The sequence below is a fragment of the Polypterus senegalus genome, chromosome 14 (genome assembly GCF_016835505.1).
Source record: "Polypterus senegalus isolate Bchr_013 chromosome 14, ASM1683550v1, whole genome shotgun sequence".
Classification (NCBI taxonomy): domain Eukaryota; kingdom Metazoa; phylum Chordata; class Cladistia; order Polypteriformes; family Polypteridae; genus Polypterus; species Polypterus senegalus.
In genome coordinates this window covers 55526917-55552684 of record NC_053167.1, presented here as the reverse complement: position 1 = coordinate 55552684, position 25768 = coordinate 55526917, and the positions used below count along the sequence as shown (strand labels likewise).

Here is a 25768-nt window from a genome sequence, read left to right as displayed (position 1 = left end):
AACCCATGTATCAGATTAATTGAAGATTATAAATTGGCCCCTGTGTGTATACAGGTGTAAGCGTGACTGGGTACAGTGGTGGCTTATGCTCAGTGCACAGTGTTAGTTGCGGCCTTGTGAACAATGTTGTGTTATGATATAATTTAGCCTCATACATTTCTGAAATAAGCATGGGGGGAACCTATCAAAAATGTAAGCCACACTGTCTACTGCCTGAAGGCTGCACATGTAAGTTAAACTTATATAAAGCCATTTTTTATGTCTTGGAATAACTTTTGTGGATATTTAGAACATTAGAAAAACTTTTGGCAAAAACAGTCCCTTGCAACCCAAGAAGGTTTGCCAATCCTATCTACCTAATTTACCAAAAAAAAAACCCATCAAGTCGAGATTTGAATGCCCTTACTAATTATTTGGTCACTTATTCCATGTGTCTATGGTTCTCTCAGTGGAAAAAAACAACATTCTAACATCAGTGGAAAATTTGTCCTTAATATTTTAACTGGGTCCCCATTTTAAAATAATAGTCTCGATCCACTCTACTAATCCCCTCAATAGCTTTGAACACTTCAATCATGTCTCCTCTTAATCTTCTCTTGTTTAAACTGAAAAGGCTCAGCTCTTATAATCTTTTTTCATACTTCATCCCCTGTAGCCCTGGGATCAGCCTAGTCGCTCTCCTCTGGACCTTTTCTAGTGCTGTGTGGTCCCCGGCCGGACGCCCAGGAGGACGTGAGGAGGGCTTGTGCCTCCTCCAGACCACGAGGGGGCGTCCGTCCTGGTTCTGTTGGGGGCCACGGGTCGAGGGCATGGAAGCCCTACCCTGTAGGGGCCCGTGGTCACCGCCAGGCGGCGCCCCGATGCCGGCTTATCCCGTGTGGTCCTCGGCCGGGGCTGGAGCCCGGCCGGGACGCCTTGGAGGACCAGAGGAGGGCGTGTGCCTCCTCCAGACCGAGTGGGGGCGTCTGTCCTAGTTATGCAGGGGGCCTCGGGTAGGGGGCTTTGAAGCCCAGCCCTGTAGGGACCCGTGGCCACCGCCAGGCGGCGCCCCAGTGCCTGTTTATCCCGGGAGCCCGGCACTTCCGCCACACCAGTAAGTGCCGGGGGGAAGACGACCGGGAGAGACACGGACGGCTTCCGGGTGCGCAGCCGGCACTTCCGCCACACAGGGGTGTGGCCACAGTTAAGTGCCGGGGAGCAGCTGGAGCCCATCCGGCTTCCCATAAAAGGGGCCGTCTCCCTCCAGTCAGTGGTGGATGTCGGGAGGAAGCAGACAGTGCTGGAGAGAGAGAGAGGACGGGAGGCGGCCAGGAAGGCACAGAGACTGTGGGCCTGGACATTGGGGAAATCGGTGCAAGAAGGCACTGGGGGTGCACGTGAGCAAAACTGTTAATAATAGTGTTGTAAATAAACGGTGTGTGGGTGAAAATATGCTGTCCGTCTGTCTGTGCCAGGGCCAGCTTTCACAGCTGCTATGTCCTTTTTGTATCCTGGAGACTAAAACCACACACAGTATTCCAGATGAGGCCTCACCAGTGTGTTATAAAGCTTGAGCTTAACCTCCTTGCACTTGTACATTATATCTTATTCACTGGTTTGAGTTTTCACAGTATATTTCGTTTGTCTTTAAAGGAAATTTAGAACAATGTTGTACCTGGGATATTGGGGTCAGAGAGGTTATCTGGTATCTTCCACTGGTCAACTTGAAGCTTGAGGGCATTCACCTCATCAATATCCCCAGGTACCCTTAAAAGGAGAAATATTACACACACATTAACAGATAATAGTAATATAAAAAAGGCACAACAACATATCTATTCTTATTTGTCTATAAATTGCTGCTGTTATTCCTTACCTGAATATGCCCTCTGTCTGGGCACCTCCCAGAGCTAATACACATTCAGATAGCTGGATCTGTACCCAAGGGAGTTTGGTATTAGGGAACATTTCATGCTGACGTTGCATGATCTCTTCTAAAGCACTGCCAAAAAGTGAGGGGGTCAAAATTGCATTTTTGGAGTGGTCAATTTCTTCAAGAGTGGGCTTCCGTAGACCCTGTCAGGCAGCAAAGAAAAGAAAAGAAAACAAAAAAAAAACCATGACCATCAGTTTTGTCAATTTAGTAAGCAGAACAGAGAGAGGGGAGCAGGCAAGCTTGAAGATGGAACCTGATTTTAAAAGTAGGAATGGAAATGTGAAGGTCTGTAGAATAAATGCTGGCATCTGGCACACTTTTTTTCAGGAACCAGGGACTTTTTAGAAATGCTGGAACTTTTCTAGCATTCCAAATGCAGGAACTTGGGCCATTTGATGTTCCTGGTTCTTTTTTTTTAGCTACTATTCCAGAGTATGTGCTTTTTGTTCAACCAGGAACTATCGTGGGTGGGGCTCAGGTGATGAATTGTGTTGATTGATTGACCACAAACATTGGCGTCATCTTACAAAGCTGTTTGTGGTTTAGACTTTGGAGAGTTATTGGTGAAGATGCAGCATAACTCTTCATAGCTGCCTCTCTGGTGCGTTGCACCACGCACTGCATCAAAGCAATAATCTCTCCTATGAAGTGGTGATCACTTTGAAGAAAAGTTTCCCCTGTGATCTCCCAAACACACCTCACTTCGTATTGCATCACTCTTCTTCGCATGTCACATATTTTGCATAAAGGCTACAATTCCTGTTGTGTGGTGGGAAGGCAACATGCAGAAAAGTCAGACAGTATAAGTGGCCCAGGGCCTACATTGTACAGGAACTCATTCATTCTTAAATCAAATGTACCTGCAGTGGGAAAGTGCCTAATGTGTTTAATTAAATTCTAACCATACAACTCTTTCTTTTTTTATTTATTTTTAATTCCATGTACAACTCACTCATCATACAAAATATTACCATTGCATTTAACAAAATGTTGGTGGGGAGATGAGGAATAGCCTTTTGTAAATAGGATGTCATTTCATCACAGGTCACAAGAGCCTGCAAAGCTAAACATTCCAGGTTTTTAGTAAGTTTTGCTTAGTCTGACATATCAGGGGAGCTCAATAGTTCCTTGGGTCTGTAACATGCCCACCCAGGTACAGATTAGAGATTATAAAAGTTAAAAGGTCAAAGACCACTCATATCACAATTGTCTTTGCTCAAAAAGGAATCTGGCCAGAGAGCAGCAGTAGTCAAGTGGGACACTCCTACCTTCTTGGTACCTGAATATTCTCTCTCTCTCTCTATTATATATATATATATATACATATAACGTGGAACATTAGATTCTTGCAAGTCACGCACTACTTACAACTATTTTCAAATAAGACCACGGTCATCAAAACTCTCAGTCATGTAAAGGCTTTTAACAGACACAGATCCACTGCTCTCAGCTCATATAAAGCAGATAAGGATAATACGTTCTAGATGAAACGTCAACAACTAAGTGAAGAAGAAAGAGCAGTGCAGAGAAAAGAGACCCAAAAGCGATGGAGAGAAAAAAATGCAGATAAGAGAATATGAAAGTAGTAGAATTTGAAAGGCTAAAAAAAAAAACTATGGCACAATACACATGCAGAGAAAGCTAAAGAATATGAAAGCAGAAAAATTCGAAAGTATCAAAAAATAAAGTAAAGATCGCATTAGCACAAACAAAGAGGAATTATTACTCGGTGAAATAACAGAAAGGCGAATAGAGATCGAATATATGGACATAGGTGATATGTCAGAAGTATGGAAATATTGTAAGGCTTTGAAGTTTAAGTCAGAGACTTGTAGATCGTCTAATTCGTGTTGCAGTCAGGGAAAAGTAGTGTTTCTACACAATGAGGAGGCGTAACTGCAAGAATTAAAAGATTTGATGTTTGAGGAAAGAGAAATCCACAAACAGGTCAGTCAGTCAGTCATTTCACAACCCGCTATATCCTAACACAAGATCATGGGGGTCTGCTGGAGCCAATCCCAGCCAGCACAGGGCGCAAGTCAGGAACAAACTCCAGGCAGAGCGCCAGCCCACCGCAGAATCCACAAACACTACTGGCAAAATATGAGTCTACAATAATCTTCTCGCCTTCGCATCATTCAATGCTCAAAACGTAGATTTACACAATAATGGACCATACGCTATGAGAATCTGTGGTCCCGCAAAAATTAAAGCAACGACAAGTTTAATTTCGATGAACCACAATTTGGTCAGATGTATTTATGATCACGGAGAAGTGATGCAAATTTTAACAGGCGAAACGAAAGGTAATGTAGTATATATTCCGCGAATAACATTAGATACCTTCTTCACGAAATTTGGTAGGCGGCTTCCCTGCGCTAACCGAAACCGATGTACGTACTTATTTCGATGGTATGACGCCACTGTCGGCCGCCATATTGAACTTTCCAACGTCACAAATTTTCCAACTTTCCGTGTAGGTAGAAGGCTGAAATTTGGCAGGCTCATTCCTTACAGCTTACTTACAAAAGTTAAGCAGGTTTCATTTAGAAATTCTACGTGTAACGGTCATAACGGTCGACAACGTCCGCCATGTTGAACTTTCTTATTCCTGGCCCCATCTTCACAAAATTTGGTAGGCGGCTTCCCTGCCACTGTCAGCCGCCATATTAAACTTTCCAACGTCACTAATTCTCCAACTTCCCGTGTAGGTAGAAGGCTGAAATTTGGTAGTTATTTCTGTGGTATGATGCCACTGTTGGCCGCCATATTGAACTTTTCAACGGTCTTTGTTACTTATGGGCCCATCTTCAAGAAATTTGGTACGCGGGTTCCCAATGCTAACTGAATCCTACTGACGTACATATATACGTTCATAGCCTGCAGCTTGGTCACCGTGTGAGGCGGCGTTGGATCCCCCATCCCAACGCCTCCCACATTGTTGCCTGCCTGCCTGCCTGCCTATATAAGGCCGTCCGTCGCTCCAGTCTCTACATTCCCTTCCTTGCTTCGCTACGGGATTCACGTCTCCCTGCTGATAACTACAGCCTTTTTATTTAATCCCCGGCTTCTCCGCTGTTTTATTGTTCATTTATTACGATTATAGTTATTGTGTAGGTATTTTAGACTTACTTTACATTGTTCAGGTACCCATTTCCTTTATCATTCCAACCGTACCCCCATTAACATCGAGGTGATCACCATCAATCAAAGAACTGTCACTTACTGAGTGGTTTCCATGCCTGGAGATGGCACCTGCCTTTTCCATTCTCTTTGTTACATATTGCATGGCCATATCAGGCTCACTCTTGATATCCGGAGGAACATTGTATGTGTGTATGTATAGTATATATATCTGTATGTATGTATTATATATGTATGTTTGTGTGTGTGTGTGTGTGTGTGTGTATGTATATATATGTATTGTATATATATATGTGTATATATATGTATATATATGTAGATGTGTATATGTATATATATATACAGATATGTGTATGTGTAGATATGTGTATATGTAGATATGTTTATATGTATACTCGGATGTCAGTGCTAGAGGCGAAGACTCTTGCATTGTGCCATGGCGTATGGTTAGTTTATTTGACAGTATGTAGATCAGGGTAGTTATATTCATAGCATTCGTAGTCTGAATCACAATCTGATTGTATGGGTGGTTACCTACCAGGTAACGCTTGTGGTTGGTCTGCAAGCTGGCAACCATCTGACACGGTGCCCTCTTTCAGTTGCGAGAAGCAGATCATAGAATGGTTAAAATACAATCAGATTGTGAATCAGACTGACGTCCAAGGTTCGATTCCCCGGGAGGGGGTGCAGTGAGTGTGTACGCCAAATGAGCCCAGAATTAGGGCAAAACATGTATTGCGTACTCTTTGCATTATTTCACAGTAAAATTATTTCAACCATACATATATATATATATACATATATATATATATATATATATATATATATATATATATATATATATATATATATATATATATATATATATATATATATATATATATATATATATATATATATATTATATATATATATAAAATAAACAGGGAAACTCAATGAAAGAGAAGGGAAACAGTGCACAGCCATGTTCTGTGGTTACCAAGCTTACCAGATTCCTCCTCAGATCAAATGAGCTCCTTAATTTCTCAGATTTACTGAGTTGTAAACAGCTATTTGTCCTAAACAAATAAACATCCATACATGTTTGTGAAAACTATAAAGCTACTTATCATGCAAATTTCTAATGGTTGGATGACGCATATTAACATCAGTGTGTCTTGTGCAAGGCCATCATGACATTTGACTGGGCAGCTTTACAGCTTTTTTCACACATCTACAGAGGCAGTGTAATTTCCAGGAATCACAGCAGGTATTCATACGTTCAAGCTACATGGCACAGTTTCCTAGAAAAACACCTTCTACGTTGTTCACAAAAGATTTGACCATGCAGTTTATCATTAAATTCCTTAGGTTGTTTGTATGTGCCCAAGGGGATATGTGGTAAATAACAATAAAAAAGGAAAGCATAGACAATGCTTAAAAGCTCAGGTAGAAATCAGAGTTCACACCAAAATAGGAAAAAAAGCAAAAGTCAGACTTTAACATCCACAGCTATCACTATAAGCTGATATCCGTAAAAGCAAGTCATGAAAAGGACACTAGCAGTAATGATGGCCTTTTTCTTGGCTATATGTCTGATAAACAGCTGCTAAAGTTTGTTCAGTCAATAAAACTTTAAGAGCCCCATGACTCGAAAGTCGGCATAAAAGATGGATAGTTACACCACCACAGGGTGCTTTACAGAGGAGAAAATCTTACAGTATAGCATCAAATTGATACACTTTTAAAAATGAAAAATAATCTGCAGTGTAAATGGAGACTAGATTCCATCCATCATCCAACCCGCTATATCCTAACTACAGGGTCACAGGGGTCTGTTGGAGCCAATCCCAGCCAACACAGGGCACAAGGCACGAAACAAACCCCTGGGCAGGGCGCCAGCCCACCACAGGGCGCGCACACACACATCCACACACCAACCACACACTAGGGACAATTTAGGATCGCCAATGCACCTAACCTGCATGTCTTTGGACTGTGGGAGGAAACCAGAGCACCCTGAGGAAGCCCACACAGACACGGGGAGAACATGCAAACTCCATGCAGGGAGGACCCGGGAAGCGAACCGCTACCCACTGCACCACTGTGCCTCCCGGAGACAAGATTAAGTTAAGATATTAAGACAAGATAGTTAAGATATCACAGTAGAGGAAGGACCTTAATAATGGTGAATAATTCACTTGGAAACAAAGGAATCAATAAGAAGTAGAGAGAAGTTTTAGCACAGTAAAGCAAGGTGGAATCAATATCACTGAGTCCATAATTTTAAAAATAGAAGAGTGAAGTTGTGACACTTCAGCCTTGGTAATACAGTATGTCCCAAATTCAAGGAGCCAGTAAATGTTCACTACGGGTCACGCACACTGACTTTGAGATCTTAGAAGACCTTAGATGGCATGTGGGTTTATATGCAGTATCGAAATCTGAATTCCTTCTAAACACTTTTTGTTCACAACTGAGTCCTTCTACATTTTTTTGGTTATCAGTCACTGCAATTACTAATGCAGAGCACATTTAAGGACTAAGAGGAAATGAGGGATCCGACGCTTAATGACCTGAATCGCACTCTTTCCAGCTAAACAGAATGTCTTGTTGCAAAGCTGAGTTATTAGATTTAGTGTGTGTGATATCCCACACAACCCAAGGTGGGATGGTATGATGTGACATAGCGTAATGTAATGTAACATAACATTGTCACTCCTACTTAAGCTAATTCAAGGTCATGGAGGCTGGAGCCTATCCCAGCAGCATTTGGAGCAAGGCAGTAAATGACTTGGACAGGACACTAGTCTGTTGGAGGCAATTTGAAATTACTAATCAATCTAATTCACACGTCTTTAGGACTGGGGAAGGAAACTCAAGTAAACAAATGAACTTACTTTTTTGCCACCAGTGACGGCCACCTTTTGTAATTTTCGAAAACAGTATTTTGCGTATGTGCTGATTGGCAGGCCTGTATAAAAAAAGAGAAACATCACCACATTAAAATAAGAATTCCTTAATGCTCAATCAAAAGCAGCCCCCAAAAGTTATAAATCAGCATTGTGGTCCAGATAGTACTGCAGTAAAACAAAACAACAGATGGAGTGGAACTACCAAAACTATGCCTTGGCACAGATTGATGTACAAGACTTGTGGACTCAACAGACTAAAACACAAGATGACAGAAGAATAAAATCAAGACAAAGGCTCAGGTTAAAGAAATTGATTGAACTTTTCCCAATCAAAGGCTTATAAAACCCACTTTTTCTTTTTGGGAGTTTTAAAACACAGCTCCTCCTTGAAGTTTCAGTGCATCCATTCAAAAATGCATTCATATATGAGTTATATAGCACCAAGAAAAATTGCTCTCCTTGGACGTACTCACATTTTATTGGCACTCATATTAAAATGGGGACATACAGTTAGAAGAAGTTTGAAATAACTGTAGCTAAATCCACAGAGACACATGTAGAATATACAAACTTCACGCAGGCGGTGGGCAGGCTCAAGATTCAAACCCAGTGCATCATCCTGCTTCCTCTCAGTATTGCATTATGAAATATTTAAACTCTACACATACAGTTACCAACTGGATCAGGTTCTAGATTCAGCTTTCTAAACACTGCACCTCCATGACACTTCCTTATAGTGTATGATGAAATTTTAAAACTACACACACTTGGAAACTTTAAGACAGCAGAGATAACCACTTTGCCATCTGGAGTAAGCTTCACAGCTTTCAATTCAATTTTAATTTGATAAATAATAACTGATTGAATGATTCACCAACATCAATTTGTGTTTTCCCAAATCCTGCAACTCAGATGAAAACAGCAGCCGTGTATCACTAGACTTAAACTAAAACCATTTATAATCTAAATCCCAAAACAACCCCATTACATGGATTGTATGAAATATCTTAATAAAAATCCTTCAGGAGGACTCGGACTCTAATATACAGAATTACGCTGCATATTCCCATAGGCAAACACAGTCAGACAAAATACTACGTGGTCAAAATCAATATTAAATAATCCCAGTAAGTAAAGTGGCAGTTCCATTCTCTAAAAGTATTCTAACCAATCCAAAAATGAAATTTTGTGACATCCTAAGTAGGTTATGTAATGATTAGGTGATCAGCAACAAACCATTGCTGGAAAAACAAACTGAACTGAACTGAACTGATAAATGCAGTTTATCACTTTGAGTTGCCCCAATCCTGGTCAGTCCAAGTGGCGATATCATCCAAGATAAAGAACCTTCTCATCTTGATGGCAATTACAAGAACCTTGAAGAAAAATGCATTGGGAACTACAACCAGGTTTGTAAATTTCATGCAATAGAAAGAAATGCAGTTGTAGTCCTAATTTCGTAACAACTGCAGATGGCAAAATTAACGCACACATACACACACATAGTATATTTCAGTATATTCTCTCTCTCTGTGTACACACACACACAAACAGTATATACATATACATAAATAATATGTATGTATACATACAGTGTGTGTGTGTGTGTGTGTGTATATATATATACACACACACAAACATACATACAGGGGTGGTCAAAAGTAGAATTACAGGTGTGAGGACACGAAACACAGAGCTTATTCTTGTTTGTTTATTTATTAATTATTGTATGATCCATTTGTAATTATTTGTCTTCTTATTATTAAAGTGTGATTAAGTATAGCAATCATAACCTGCATGTCTTTTTCCATATTAACAAAAACATACTTTTGCCCACCCCTGCATGTACAGTATACAGGTGCCGGTCATAAAATTAGAATATCATGACAAAGTTGATTTATTTCAGTAATTCCATTCAAAAAGTGAAACTTGTATATTAGATTATTCATTACACACAGACTGATGTATTTCAAATGTTTATTTCTTTTAATTTTGATGATTATAAATGACAACTAATAAAAGTCCCAAATTCAGTATCTCAGAAAATTAGAATATCAATTAAGACCAATGCAAAAAAAGGATTTTTAGAAATGTTGGCCAACTGTAAGGTATGAACATGAAAAGTATGAGCATGTACAGCACTCAATATTTAGTTGGGGCTCCTTTGGCCTGGATTACTGCAGCAATGCGGCGTGGCATGGAGTCGATCAGTCGGTGGCACTGCTCAGGTGTTATGAGAGCCCATGTTGCTCTGATAGTGGCCTTCAGCTCTTCTGAATTGTTGGGTCTGGCGTATTGCATCTTCCTCTTCACAGTACCCCATAGATTTTCTATGGGGTTAAGGTCAGGCGAGTTTGCTGGCCAATCAAGAACAGGGATACCATGGTCCTTAAACCAGGTCCTGGTAGCTTTGGCACTTTGTGCAGGTGCCAGGTCCTGTTGGAAAATGAAATCTGCATCTCCATAAAGTTCGTCAGCAGCAGGAAGCATGAAGTGCTCTAAAACTTCCTGGTAGACGGCTGCGTTGACCTTGGACCTCAGAAAACACAATGGACCAACACCAGCAGATGACATGGCACTGACTCCAGCTGCAGTCCACTCTTTGTGAATCTCCCCCACAGTTTTGAATGGGTTTTGTTTCACAATCCTCTCCAGGGTGCAGTTATCCCTATTGCTTGTACACTTTTTTCTACCACATCTTGTCCTTCCCTTCGCCTCTCTATTAATGTGCTTGGACACAGAGCTCTGCGAACAGCCAGCCTCTTTAGCAATGACCTTTTGTGTCTTGCCCTTCTCGTGCAAGGTGTCAATGGTCGTCTTTTGGACAATTGTCAAGTCAGCAGTCTTCCCCATGATTGTGTAGCCTACAGAACTCGACTGAGAGACCATTTAAAGGCTTTTGCAGGTGTTTTGAGTTAATTAGTTGATTAGAGTGTGGCACCAGGTGTCTTCAATATTGAACCTTTTCACAATATTCTAATTTTCTGAGATACTGAATTTGGGACTTTCATTAGTTGTCAGTTATAATCATCAAAATTAAAAGAAATAAACATTTGAAATACATCAGTCTGTGTGTAATGAATGAATCTAATATACAAGTTTCACTTTTTGAATGGAATTACTAAAGTAAATCAACTTTGTCATGATATTCTAATTTCATGACCGGCACCTGTATATATACACACACACACACATATATATTCACCTTAACAAAAGGACAAGTGTCTGTGTATCAGTGTGTCCATCCGGTTGCTACGTCTCTGTTAAATGCCATTTGCTATGGGGTTCGTAAGAGTTGTGCTAATGTTTACAATGTGCCATCTGTTGGAATGAAAAATGCAGTGCATTTTATTACTACTTGCATTACAAAATACATTCCGACAGATGGTGCAATGCACACATTAACACTGAATATGTCTAAAAGAGTTTAACTGCCGGACAGACAGAGATCAGCTTATTAGATTTCATCCCGTCTTAGATGGGCAGCACAGCTAATATATACAATGTCTACATACTCACTATTTATTGTATACACTTTTTTTCTCAACTTCCTAAGCAAGCAACAGCTTCTAAAGTATGGGGTGCTACTTTTTCTTACACTTGCTGCTGAGGCTATAAATCTGCAACAAAAAAGATAGGTGAGTTTACAACAGGAACTAAGTTCCTCAAGCTGCACCAAAGAGGATCAAGCAGTTCACAGCTCCTACTGTATTTCAATCACACAACTCGAGCAGTCATCCCCTCTACAAACCTTGCATGAGACCAAACTGAAAATCTGCTAAGGTGTGAACAGCACCACCTTCCTCTCTCACACACAGCTGGTAAACAAATGGTCACAGCTGACCTTTTTACTAAACAAAAAAAGAAAGCGCACCAAAGCTGCCTTGTGATTTATTCTACTTACTCGATAAAAAACTGAAAATTACGATGATGCCTTTGCGTTGATTTTATTGAGCAGAATTTTGAAGGCAAGATGGAAAACCGTTCTTAAAATTACAATTTTTTCACCTCCTCCAACCCTTTATTGTGGACTTTACCACATTAAAGTGAAATATTCGAGATCTTAACATATCATAATAAATGCACTGAACCCAATGCAGGGCACTGGGGGGCCGGGGACACCCCAGAAGCACTGGACAGGCTGGCAGTGTCATTCTAAACTAAGCAAGAGTTAAAGAGATATTCAACCCAAACAAAACTTAAAATGGCAGCACCTGTAAACAAAACCAACAACAAAAATGATGCCACAAAAATTAACAATGAAAAAATTGTCAATAGCTCAGTTATCAAAATTGAAGTAATAGATAAGTGCAAAAATGAACGTAGCATGTATCAAACCTCCATACTTGTAACAACAGCAGCACAATGAAAGAAAACCCTGCTAATGCTACGATGGTTTGGCTTGAAAAAACAAACAGCCAATGGTGCAGCAGGAATATCGCTTAAATCATTTTTCAAAGAGGAACACTAGAGAGACCATTGCACCATTTTATTCCACTTAAAACTACAGTTGTTCATTTCCACCTTCTCCATGGATTTCAATGCATTCTGCAGAGTTCAGCGAAGCTCCTGAAATTTTCCATGGTTTTGCTGAATCACTACTTATCATCATCCTGTCATCTCCAGCAACTGAAAAGGTGGGAGGTGAGCCTTAGGTGGAGGAGTTTAAGTACCTTGGGGTCTTGTTCATGAGTGACGGGAAAGGGGATGGCAAGAGCGACAGATGGTTAGGAGGTAAAGTGCAGTTATTGTGGTCATTATACAGATCTGTAGTGGTGAAGAAGGAGCAGAGTGAGAAGGCGAAGCTCTTGATTTACCAGTCAATCTACGGTCCTGTCCTCACCTATGGTCGTGAGCTTTGGGTAATGACCAAAAGAATGAGACTGTGGCTACAAGCTGCTAAAAATGACCATTCTCTGCAGGGTGACTGGGCTCTCCCTAGAGATCGGAAGCACAGACATCTGGGAGAGGCTCAGAGTAGAGCTGCTGACCCTCTGCATTGAGAAGAATCAATTGAGGTGGTTCGGGCATCTGATATGGATGCCTCCTGGAGAGGCTCCCTGTTGAGGTCTTACAGGCATGACCTGCTGATAGGAGACCCCGGGGAAGACTCAGGGCTTGCTGGAAGGATCATATCTCTTAGACAGCCTGGGAATGCCTTGAGAATCCACAGTATGAGTTGGCAAGTGTGACTGGGGAAAGGTTTCTACGGGCCTTATTGATAAGACTGTTGCCCCTGTGAACCAGTTTTGGATATGTGGTAGAAAATGAATGAATGTTTCAATTAGATATCTTACCGGACAACTTTTGCATATAAATGCATTTCAAGGTAACAATTTAACTTAACTCTGTTTACATGTCTACTGCTTTTGAGAGTTTTAGAATATTAGTATGGCCTGATGGATTGTAGGTATGCCTGTGGTGCCCCACTGTCATGTCCAGGACTGGTGTTCTTGCTTGAGCTGGATGATGCTGTTAAGGATTCCTCTTGATGCTGTAATGGAAAAAGCGGGTTAAGGAAATGGATGGGTGGCTGGTTGACTGTACTGTAAAGTTCTTCCAGTTTACTAGTTAAGTCACGTACCCTCCTTAAGAATACCAGCTGCCTGGCGACCTGCAACCTCAATGTGTTTATTATAAACTCAATTACCTGAAGGAAGTAAGACACATTAGCAGCCTCTTGACAAAAACAGAAGCCTGAATATAAAACACTGCTAAATTCCGTAGGGGTGTTAAATGCACAGATGTGACCATTTCTGAGTTCAGACGGTGACCGATGCACAGAAAAAAGCTGGCTAACTAACCTCACATTTTGGTAATTTGGTAGCTCACTCCAGCATCCCCTATAACATGAAATACTTGATCCAATTAAAGGACAGGGCCCAGTAGCATCAAACATTAGGCCAGTGTGCCAGTGGGCACAGTCACGCATGCTAGGCCAGTACTGAGTTACCAATCAACTAGTTCTTCATGTCTTCTGGATGAGTCTTAATTCCATCCATCTATTTTCCAACCCGCTGAATCTGAACACAGGGTCACGGGGGTCTGCTGGAGCCAATCCCAGCCAACACAGGGCACAAGGCAGGAACCAATCCCGGGCAGGGCGCCAACCCACCGCAAGACACACACAAACACACCCACACACCAAGCACACAGTAGGGCCAATTTAGAATCGCCAAACCACCTAACCGGCGAGTCTTAATTTAGTTTTGCAAATTAACTCCCAATCCAAGGAAAATTAAAACAACAACTTGCCCTGTTTAACAAAGTGTAAGCTACAGTGAGGTGGCTGAAGCTGTTACCTTTTAACTGTGCCAAGGAAAACTTTATAATACAGTAAAAGTATTATTAAATCACATACTGTATATGGTATATACAGTAGTATACAAGCCCTTTTCCAAAAAAGTTTGATAAACAGATTCAGACCAGCAAGTTCACCTTCTAGTCGTTTCAGAATACTGCTATAGCATAAAGTTTTTGTGAAAATTATACCAGCAAAGAAAAATTTACCATTGTCCCTTGTATATATCAACCCATCCTTCTGATCTCAAATGCCTAATCCAAACAGAGACCATGAGGGGTTAGAACCTAACTGGGCATCAGTACGCATGAGGCAGGAACCTGCCCCGGGCAGCCTTTGATATGCTCCTTCTAACTTTTTCACATTTCTTTTATGTTCTTAGGCTAGGAATTTTGCTGTGAGCAACCTATAAATCAAAGCCTTTGAGTTAATGAAATGAGTTGTGCTCTAGTACCTTGGCCACACACTCTTTTTGTATTTTAGCAGGTAGCAGAAATTACTCTTCTTCATCTTTTTTTTTTTTATAGTTCTGACCAACATAAACATGGAACCAAAATCCAGAATATTGCTTCATTTCTTAGAGTCATATATCTGAAACAGCAAGAAGCCAAAGAAAAACTATTTTGTCCTACCCTGTATTTCTGTAATGAACAGTTGGCATCAGACGTTAATCCATACATTTTCTACATGGTCGTCTCCTAAACCACCTTCTCAGATTTCTTACCAAGAATGAAAAATATGCAAGTTAAAACAAAGTTATGTTTGTGAACAAGCGCAGTGCAAAGCCTATTGAAAAATGTACCCCTGGACAGCATTCCCTGTAATCAAAATTAATAAGCAGTCACAGATGCTTTTTCCATTCTTCATACCCCCCCCCCATCCAGCTCATGCTAAGCAGATATCAAATGTTTCAATAAATGGCTAAAGATGAAGGACAAAGTCTGGATAAATGGGAAGCCACCGGGAGGAAAATGAGGAATGTCATTATTTACTCAAAAAATTCTCAAACTGGAACTATGGAAACCTTAAATGGCATCAGCACAGTATCACCGCATGATGTCATAGCTTCTATATTTCTTTCTGGGCCAGCTTTTCTTGGCAGTGCTTATGTTAGCAGAGCGTAACGAGTCAAGTGCCTGCATTAAAACACCCTCAAAAATTTCAGCTCAGGCCTTTGCGGTTCTTAGCAAAAAAAAAAATTCAAGCAGTAAAAGCAATTTGTTTTATTTAGTTTAAAGATGAAACAGAATGCAGTGCAATGTACACCCTGTAAATATGGTTAGATATTCGTTAGAGTGGGAATGGATATGATTGTAGAAGTGTCAAAGAAAGCAAATGAAGCAATATATCAGCCACAAGTAATAAATACAAATGAAAACATTCTCAGACTTGCGTAATCCAATTGGGAGATGGGGCACGGATGCTGGAGTCTATCCTGACAGAATTAGGCACAAGGCAGGAATGAACCCTGGAGGGTGTGTAGGTCCACTGCAGGGCCCACTGAGGCACTCTTCCAACACTTATATGGAAGAAGATGTAGACATTGCATTTATAAAGTGCTTTTCAAGTCACTCAAAGCACTTTACATAGAGAAGGAGGAGGCACTTCAACCACCATCGATGTGCAGCATCCACCTGGATGATTCAACAGCAGCCATTTTGCACCAATACACTCACTCAGCACACATTAGTCATTAGGTGCTGAAGGCGTGAGAGAGGTAGTTAGGCAATAAAGGACAGATGATTATTAGGGGGCTAGAATGAACAGGCCATGATAGACAATTTAGTCAGGAAATGACCCGAGAGAGTCAGAACCTCAGTTTAACAACTCATCTGAAGGATAATAGCATTTTTACAGCACAGTGTTCCCATCACTGTTCTGGGGCATTGGGATCCACACACAGACCACAGGGTGAGCATCCTCTGCTGGCCTCACCAAAACTTCTATCAGCTGAAACCCAAACTTTTCCTAGATGGTATCGCATCTGGGCCTGAACATACTTAGCTTCAGGTGGATTTGCTGTTTTGAAGCACAGGTGGTATGGCTGGGGTCAATCCTGAATTTGCATTACCCTAACACACACCAGCAATGGATTAAATCCCTGATGTGGTAGGTAGTTTTACGTTAGCAGAATTTGAAAGAAAGATAGATAGATAGATTGATACTTTATAAATCCTAAGGGCAAATTCAGATACTCCAGCAGCAGCTGATAAAAAACAATACAATACCTTTGTAAAATGTTAACGTTTACTCCCCAGGTGGAATTGAAGAGTCACATAGTGTGGGGGAGGAACGATCTCCTCAGTCTGTCAGTGGAGCAGGTCAGTGACAGCAGTCTGTCGCTGAAGCTGCTCCTCTGTCTGGAGATGATCCTGTTCAGTGAATGCAGTGGATTCCCCATGATTTACAGGAGCCTGCTCAGCGCCCATCGCTCTGCCATGGATGTCAAACTGTCCAGCTCCATGCCTACAATAGAGCCTGCCTTCCTCACCAGTTTGTCCAGGCGTGAGATGCCCTTCTTTATGCTGCCTCCCCAGCACACCACCGCGTATAAGAGGGCGCTCGCCACGACTGCCTGATAAAACATCTGCAGCATCTTATTGCAGATGTTGAAGGATGCCAGTCTTCTAAGGAAGTATAGTCGGCTCTGACCTTTCTTGCACAGAGCATCAGTATTGGCAGTCCAGTCCAATTTGTCATCCAGCTGCACTCCCAGGTACAGTATTTATAGGTCTGTACCCTCTGCACACAGTCACCTCTGATGATCACAGGGTCCATGAGGGGCCTGGGTCTCCTAAAATCCACCACCAGCTCCTTGGTTTTGCTGGTGTTCAGGTGTAAGTGGTTTGAGTCACACCATTTAACAAAGTCCACAAAGCACAAAGAAGGGGGCAGCTTCCTATAGTCTGCTTTTTTTTTTTTTGCCAAAACGAATCATTAATATGCTCCCACTGGACTATGATGATTTCATACACTCACTCACCAAACGAGTTAGAATACGACAGGGTGAAAAGCACTTAACTTGGCTTTCTATCTGCTTTTTGTGGGTGCAACCGGCTCAGCAGAGCAAACATGACCTCTGCATCCTAAGCACATACAATTTCTGAAGAAAATTAGATGTGTAGTCCATAAAAGACTGAGTTCCCTCATTCTGGAGAAACAATCACAAGTTCACCAAGATTACCAAGATGCTCACCTTGTCGTTGAGTCGGAGCCTAGCAATTTGGCCCAGGTCTCTTTTTTTTTTGCTTACTTACTTGTAGCTGCTGTCATATTCTTTCACTCTCAACCCAAGGCTTGTGATCACAGGTAAGAATGCAGACATTGGATAACAAGCAATGAAAAATCAAAATAATATGGCCTGTGATTCTTTTATCTGCATGATATTCAACGGCCCAGTAACAAAAAGCAGCTGTGCATTTTATGACATACAACAGCAGCAGCAGAGACATGTGTGCATGATACAAGGAGCAGAATGTGAGTGGAAATGGAAAGGTAGCATAATGAATGGACAGCACAATCAGAGGACGAGGAGCAGAATTGGAGACAGTGAGGGAATCCATGAGAATAAATGGTTTGAAGAGACAACAGTCAGTGTAGCTCAACTTGTTTAATACACAGTGTTTAATTTCAGGAGGAGCTGCCTCCTTTCATGGCAGCCTACAGCCTACTGTTGCTTTTCCTCCAATTACTAATAATTAACCATTAAATAAATATAAAAAATATAAATAAACAAGCTCTGTTTTATATAGCACCTTTTCAAAGAGGCACATGCATAGCACAATTATCTACATCTTTAAAAATTGACGTTCTGGCTGGTTACTAACTTGTTAAGGCTTAACCCTGAGCTTGTGTCATTTTCTGAACAGGCAGGCGTTACCTTTAGACTTCGTCACCTCAGTCACTAGACCACATCTGCTCCAATGGTGACATGTCTCACTGTGATCTGTAACAAGCAAGTTATATCAACCACAAAAACTGTGTTATGGTATAGGTGACTGGTACAAAGGTAACAAAGGTCTGTGGATCGAAGAACACATCAATATGTGCCCAATAGTGTGTTTGCAACAATTATAGGTCAAATGTGAAAAGGCTTTTACTTGATAAAAGGTTAAGACAAGACCAATATAGCCATGATAATGGCTCAAAACTTTAGTAGCTGTTTCCTGTGCCACATCCTGCGTCTTACTTATCATCAGCCCTCTTCAGGCCACCTCTGCCAAAATGCTTTCACAGATGACTGTCAGTAGTAGTAGTAGTAGGGTGTGGTACTGTGTTAGCCATTATGGATGCAATGGGAAGTCAAGCAAAATGACAATTTTTATTGGCTAACTGAAAAGATTACAATATGCAGACTTTCCAGGCAGCTAAGGCCCCTTTTTCAGGCAAGACGAAGAAGCAACCTTAGTTGCCCCAAAAGCTTGCATTTTGTAAAGTTAGCCAATAAAAGTTGTCATTTTGCTTGACTTCTCACGGATGTCTGTCACACACAGTATTACACAATCCCAATTCAAATTACAGTTGTGCATTCACAGGGTTAAACCCAAGTTTAGCTGCTTTAATTGGCAGCTGGTTGCCAGCATATGACAACAGAATATTACAGAAGTCAACTTGTTTCACAACAGGTGACCTGTCTGTCTGAAGCAGTATGCATCCAAACTCACTTTTTATGATGGGGATCAAGCACTGCCACACTTTTTCCACCTGCTATCAAGCTATAAAGTGCCCTTATGATTTGCTTGTGCATCACTCAAGAATGGATCGGTATAGCTTCTGTCAAGTTTGAACTTCAACTAATAAAGAGAATGACATGTGTGGCATGGTGCCACAACAAGTAGCACTGCAGATTTATGCATCCGGTTTCCTGGGCTCAAAATTCCTGTGTGGAGTTTACATGTTTTCCTCAAGTTTTTACGGATTTTTCTCACATCGACTAAGAATTGCATAACTGGTCATTTTAAATTGTGGGTGTGTGCCCGAATCAACCCACAGACGGAGTGTTGCCACATCCTAGGTTGATGTTTGCCTTGCTTGCAAAGATGCCTGTCTCGATTGGATAAAGGGAGATTAAGACCTATTACGATGTTCACGTATGAAATAAAGGTCATTGCTGAAACTAAAACAACTCTGTAAAGACTGCACGGGAGTTGCAACGTGATAGTAACAGTTGGGAGAACGTGATACAAATAAATAATGGGTAGGATATGTAAGAAAATCAAATATTGTGAGAGGTAGTGACAGATTTAAAAACCAGAATATTTCAAGTAGCCTAAGCCAAAAGTCAAAGAACAAAAAACAATCCTTGCCAGAGAAAACTTTATAACAATGACGCTAAAGTAATGAATTAATCACAAACTTGGCCAGTAAAAGGAATGTATGATGCTGACCTTTACACCATCACTGTGATTATGGCACATGTCACACACTCCTGGATATCTTACCTAACAATAGCCTAGATACACTGTATTACAAACAGAAAACAATTGTGTTGCAACAAAATGGCACCCCAGAAAGAGGCATTTCCTCAGCCCATTAGCATAGCATTTCCTCAAACACTTCTGCTGAATGATTTGTTGGCTGAAAGTCCTCAGTGTTACTGTGTCAGAGAGTGGATGAGCAGGTAGATAGTCATCTCATTTACTGCATATACTAAAAAAAATTACTCAGTTCTCGATGCTCAATTTAAAAATATTAATTGCCTCCTTGGATTCTTAGGCTGTACCCCCATTACTTTTAGCAACCAAAGAAAAAGCTGTAACAAATAATAATAACAATTAAAAATAAAAACAAAAGTCCAGAAAATGTAAAACAGGCTTTAAAATTAAGTCTAGGCTTCAGCACTCCTGTGAAGGCTTTATCCAAAAAAAAAAATATATATATATATATCAGCCTGGTTCTAAACTTGAGAAGCAGACTTTCTGGCCTACATACCAAAAAGCTAATAAATTTCAAATAGAGAGGAAACCATATAAAACCCCTGGCCAAGCTGAACAAGTACAATGCTTATTTATATTAATAAAGCTTATTAAAAAGAGAAAAAAAAATTCAAAAACTAAGTTAAAAGAGAACTCAAAAAGATAAAACAATTTCAAAGTATTGCTTTAGAAAGCAATACAAAAACAAATAAGTCTGATCCACAAACCAAAACCCTAAACGAGAGTAGAAAGTCTAAAAACCAGAAGAATTAAAAACAAGAAGTAAAAATGCCTGAACATGAGCTGAACAAACACAAGCAGGAAAGCAAGTGTCCAGGCACTAAACTGAGGACTCTTCAGGCTTTATATGGGCTAAGGGCGGCCCTGGCCCCTTAGGCTCAAAATATAAAAAGATTAATAAGCAAGATAATATTCAAGAATTATACAAAGCAAAAATTAACAACTAGGTTGGGTCCCCTCTTGGAATTTTGCTGCTGTTAATGCCTATCCACCTTGCGATTTTGACCCCTATAAATGGATGTCTGGAGAGCTGTCCCGCTTGGCGTTTTGACGTTTGGGCAGCTGCCCCGCACACTGCCAACACAAAATTTATTCCTGCACAACTCTCTTATAAATCCACACATCTGGCAATGCTGCCTTGGCTGAACCATAAAAGCATAGTGACTGGTTTCTATTTAACTAACAACCACCAGTCACTATACATGCCAGGACCGGCACACTCTCCAAAGCATGTTGAAGTGAGCACAGCAGCAGACGCCAAGGAAATGCCCATCAGCTGTGACCCTGCAACTATGGCACAGCCACATAAAAAGCTAGTGCTAGAGGAAGCCTAACAAGGCCAAACAAACTGATGCCACTGTTGGGCCTCACACTTCTTTTAGAATGGTCACTTACAAAAACACAAAGAGCAGTGTGGCCAGAAGAGATGCTCACCTTCTGTGATGGAGAAAAAGAGTTTAAGGAAAGTAGTTTTCTTTCCAAAGGTATGAAACCCACAGCTGTAAAATGTCTGTACTGCAATATTTCATGATACTAGTAAAGCCTCAAATTTATGCAGACAACTGATTAGGTGACCAAGAAAAGTTCATACGAGGCACACGATGATCACAGTATACAAAATGAATTATTAATAATCCCAGGCTCACAAATAAATTGTTCCAATCTCAGAACATCCATTTTCTAGGGATAGTTGCATCACTGCAAACTCCAATGCACACAGGAACTATGAATGACACGAATATAGAGTCATAGGATTGTACATTTTTATACACACTAAGCATTTCTCATCAACTCAAAACCAGCACTTAAGTTCTTGTTTATTTTTGCTTCAAGAACTGAGTCACTATATCAGCATGTTTATGCAGCAGAAGCCTTTAGCTCAGGACTGGTCACCAGTGGGCTGCCACAGCTATGTCGCTCGACCATATCAACTCATTTACCATGAAAGGCAGCAGTAAACAAATCCACTTCTGCAAGCACAAATATAGTAATGTGTGGTTCAACGATGGACAAAAGACCTAGAGCGAATCTGTCCTACACAGAAAAATGGAGTTTCAGTCTTCATAATGCAAATGTGGTTTGCTATACGATACATGGATTTCTTAAAGTGCGAATCTAAACAAAACTAGGTTTTCTAAACAGACGACAGAATACAGAGTGAACCTAAAGGAAGTCAAACTTCCTCAGACACTGGCATGCGAAATGTGATGCTGATAGTTGCAGCATTATGGTCAGCCAGTAACAAGCTTTAAAAACATGTGCAGTCAGTAAAAACAACATGCAGGGTTCTCTTTTACTGGAATGAAAACGGACAATGTAAAGCTAACAAAAGTGAAACTCCAAGAATGAGTACAGCAATCAGCAAAGGATGTGCCAGAGGAACAATAAATCACCATGAGATGAGAAGTTAATTAAAAGAATGCTTTCCATTATGAGCATATTCGTTCAATTTCTGAAACCTATTAGTCCACTTCATAGTTGTTTGGGCCATTTTGTCCATCACAAATACACATGTACCCAAAGTAACAGAACCAAATAACAGTGGCACATCTCTGAGATGTGGAATGAAAATGGCGGTACTGAAAGAACTACCCAAAGAGAGACTGGGATATGAACCCGGTCTTGTGAAGTTGAGGCAACAACACTACCATAGTGCCTACTTCTCCTTTAGCGTATGGTAAACTGCTCCCAGAAATAGCTAATCAGGGAGTCAGACAAAAGTAACATCACCGTGGGCAAGAGGAAGTCCAGCCTCTGTAATTGTCCGTTTTACAAATTGCAAAGCATTTCCACATTTAAACTGCTTTTCTTACACACACATTACATAAAAAGCAAATAGTCTCACCCTCCTCTTCTTCTTCCTCTGTGTTCTGTTTCCTTTTCTTCCTTGACTTGGAATTCTTTTTGTGCTTCATTTCCTGCTGTTCCTTGATATGTCTCATTACTGAGCGACAGGAAAAAAAAAAAAAAAAACTCAGTGAAAGATTTTTTTCTTTTTCAGAAACAGATTCTTTCAAATGATATGGAGACCTCCAGTGGCAATACCACCTTAAAAATGAGGCTCTTTAGCTTATATCATTATGTTGACTTGGCTAAACTTCTCCTCTGTCCAGCCAATTGTTAAAAAAAAACATGATCATTTCTTATACTTCAAGAACCTGTTCATATTTTGGAAGGTGTGAATGTAAGTTCACTCTAGCAGATGATAAAGCATGTGCTAAAACTGTTCTAGCATTTTTCTATACAGTATTTGGCATCTGTAAACTATATTGGCTACATGCACAGCCTAGCTGACATGACTGGGATTCCTTCATAATATCTCAGATGTTCCAATATGAGTCTCATATCTCATTTTAATACCCCTTTGCATTATTTGTATGATTCATGAGCCTTGTATGTTATGAACTCTCCATGCCATAGCAGCAATACTTACTTTTCTTATCAGAACTTGGGTCCAGGTGCCTCTGGATGTAGCCTTCTAGGTAGCGTCTGAACTTGGGTGAGGGTGAAAAGAAAGCTAGACTGATGGCCATCAGCTCCCAGCCTGCTGCCAGGCTACGAAAGCACAGATTGTCTGTTGTCTGTCTGACTAGCTGAACGTACAGTTCGTCCCGTAGGCCCTGCATGGTCCAACACTTTGTGACTATGACTAGTGCCACGTGGCGATGGTCTAAGCGGGCCTGCCGGTCCCCCATGTAGATCTGAACCAGCTTGTACATCTCACAGGCCTCCTTCTTTACGGTGCGGTCATTGGTGATCAGCATAGGTTTCTTGATGGATCCCCTGTTCCACGAAAGCATGTTGGCAATGGAAACCCTCCGTCTGAAGATGCCCTGAGTGTGCATGTTTAGGTTCTTGGAAGCCCAGTCTACCATGTTGGCATCAGTTGGGGGTTTGCACAGAGTAGCATAAGGAAACTGATAGCTAGTGCTCACAGAGTTCAGTGTGTTGCCAGCCTGCTGACGGTTTTTCAGATTTGCCTTGGATTCCAGTGTTCCAGCCTGAAGAAGGGGAAAATAAAACAACACAATTACATCCAAATATTTCTAAGCACAATGCGTTCCAAAAAACGATATGTCATCAGTTCTGACCAGCTCTCCTGCAAGAACAGTAATCTTCAGCGGAGAAAATGTACTCTATAAAAACCAATTGCTCTCCTCTGTCCTGCTGCAAATTTTAGTAAAGGGAAAAAAAACAACAACAAGCATCTGTAAGGTTTTAATAACAGTGTTCAGCAGGCATGAGTAAGTCAGTTATAATTTCACATGTTCTCTGGAGCTTCTGAAAGCAGGCAGATTTAGTACAGCCTTATCTAATCCTATCCAACGCCTCCACCAAAGAGAAATATAGCACAGGAGGAGGTACTTGTATGGAAAAGAAGTACAGACAGCAACAGCAAGCTTTCAGAGGTTTTTATTATTTTTTTTAAATAATTTTCGTTTTTATTAACACTCATATCTGAGCCAGGAAATCTGTCACTGCACCATAATAGAGAAGAAAGGAAAAGTATAGTGCAGCATTAAAATTAATGTCTGCTTCAGAATGTGTGTGCCTCAGCATTTTCTGTGGATGGCTTGGTCTGGCACAGAAGCAGAATGTTGGTAAATCAAGACGCTCTACAAGTGTGTCCCATATTTATTTGCTTTCTGCAAAACTTTTTTTTTCTTCTGTGTATTTCTTCGTGGTGTAGCAATGTGACTGCTGCTCCTCCTTTTCACTTCTGCTTTTCAGTGAGGACAAGAATTAAGACAGCAAGATGCTTTGTAAGTATCTGTGAAGATGACGTAATGTAAATGCGCATTTAAATAAACCTACATTGGATCCTTAACAGAGAACATTGCATTTCGTGAACTCTTGTCACTGGAAGACAACTGCTGTGGTACACACACACACACACACACAACCAGAAGACTGTACTATGCTCTTAATGGCCAGAAGCCTTCTTTTGTTACTTTGATTAACAGAAACTTCTTTAAAAGATCATTACCTTTGCTTGTGCCTCTTTCCTGTGCAATACTGACAGTCTTTATCTCAAGATTGCGCAGAAAAAGAACAAAACACAGAGCAGCACCTTCTGACTCTTGGCACACATTTAGGCCCAGACATAGGTAAGCAATTTTTTCTTGGTACTAAATAAATTGCAAGACCTATAAACTGACATCTGTTTCTTAACTGCAGAAAAAATTACGACAAATTCAGCTCAGTAACTAAGCTACTGAGGACAATGGATTGTAAAGTTCTTCAGGACATCAAGAAACTGATTTTACCCTGCCTGGCATTAAAAGTAATACTTTATGCGGTGCTGATATTTCTTCCGCTCAGTTCAACTAGAGTGGACTTTTGTAGATAGATAGAATAGATAGATAGAATAGATAGAATAGATAGATAGAATAGATAGAATAGATAGATATGAAAGGCACTATATGATAGATACAAGTCACTATATGATAGATAAATAGATAGATAGACAGAATTGTTGGCTAAAAGTCCTCAGTGTTGGTGTGTCAGAGAGACGACGTGCAGCATTGTTCATAATGGCACTCAGTTTTGTTTTCATTCTCTCCAGTACTACCACCTCCAGGAGTCCAGAGTATGTCCCATAACTGAGCTTGCCCTTTTAATTAGCTTATTAGGCTAATTCGGTTGACCTCTCTTGAAGTGATGTTACAGATTCAGGGCACCACAGTGTAGAAAATCGCACTGGCCATCACAGAGTTACAGAAGATGTGAAGGATGTTGTTTCCCACATTAAAGGAATGCAGTCTCCTTTCTTATATAGTAGTTCTGTGTTTTGAGACCAGTCTGACATGTTGTTAATGTCAACCACTTCTACAACCACTACTTGAATAGTGACCAGATATTGAGGCTCGTTGATGCCGCAAAAGTCAATAAGCAATTCCCTGGTTTTGCAGACAGTTCTCTTTGCACCAAGGACCAAAGTTCCCCACCTGACTCCTATACTCTGTCTCATCCCACTCACCAACACGTCGTGTAATTGCAGAATCATCCGAGAATTTCTGCAAATGGCATGACCTCATGTTATATTTATAGTCTGAGATGTACGGAGTGAATAGAAAAG

At 40.7% G+C, this 25768-nt stretch overlaps 1 protein-coding gene across 1 annotated transcript in view; it reads right to left on the bottom strand.

Moving 5' to 3' along the window:
• arhgap46b (Rho GTPase activating protein 46b) overlaps window positions 1-25768 on the bottom strand; it is a 181110-nt gene that overhangs the window by 9505 nt on the left and 145837 nt on the right. The window contains exons 4-8 of the mRNA XM_039776576.1: window positions 23123-23690; window positions 22535-22633; window positions 7939-8012; window positions 1856-2055; window positions 1655-1746 (exon numbers count right to left, since the gene is read on the bottom strand). Of these exons, the coding sequence (XP_039632510.1) occupies window positions 1655-1746; window positions 1856-2055; window positions 7939-8012; window positions 22535-22633; window positions 23123-23690 (1033 nt within the window). The remainder of the gene's footprint in view (window positions 1-1654; window positions 1747-1855; window positions 2056-7938; window positions 8013-22534; window positions 22634-23122; window positions 23691-25768) is intronic.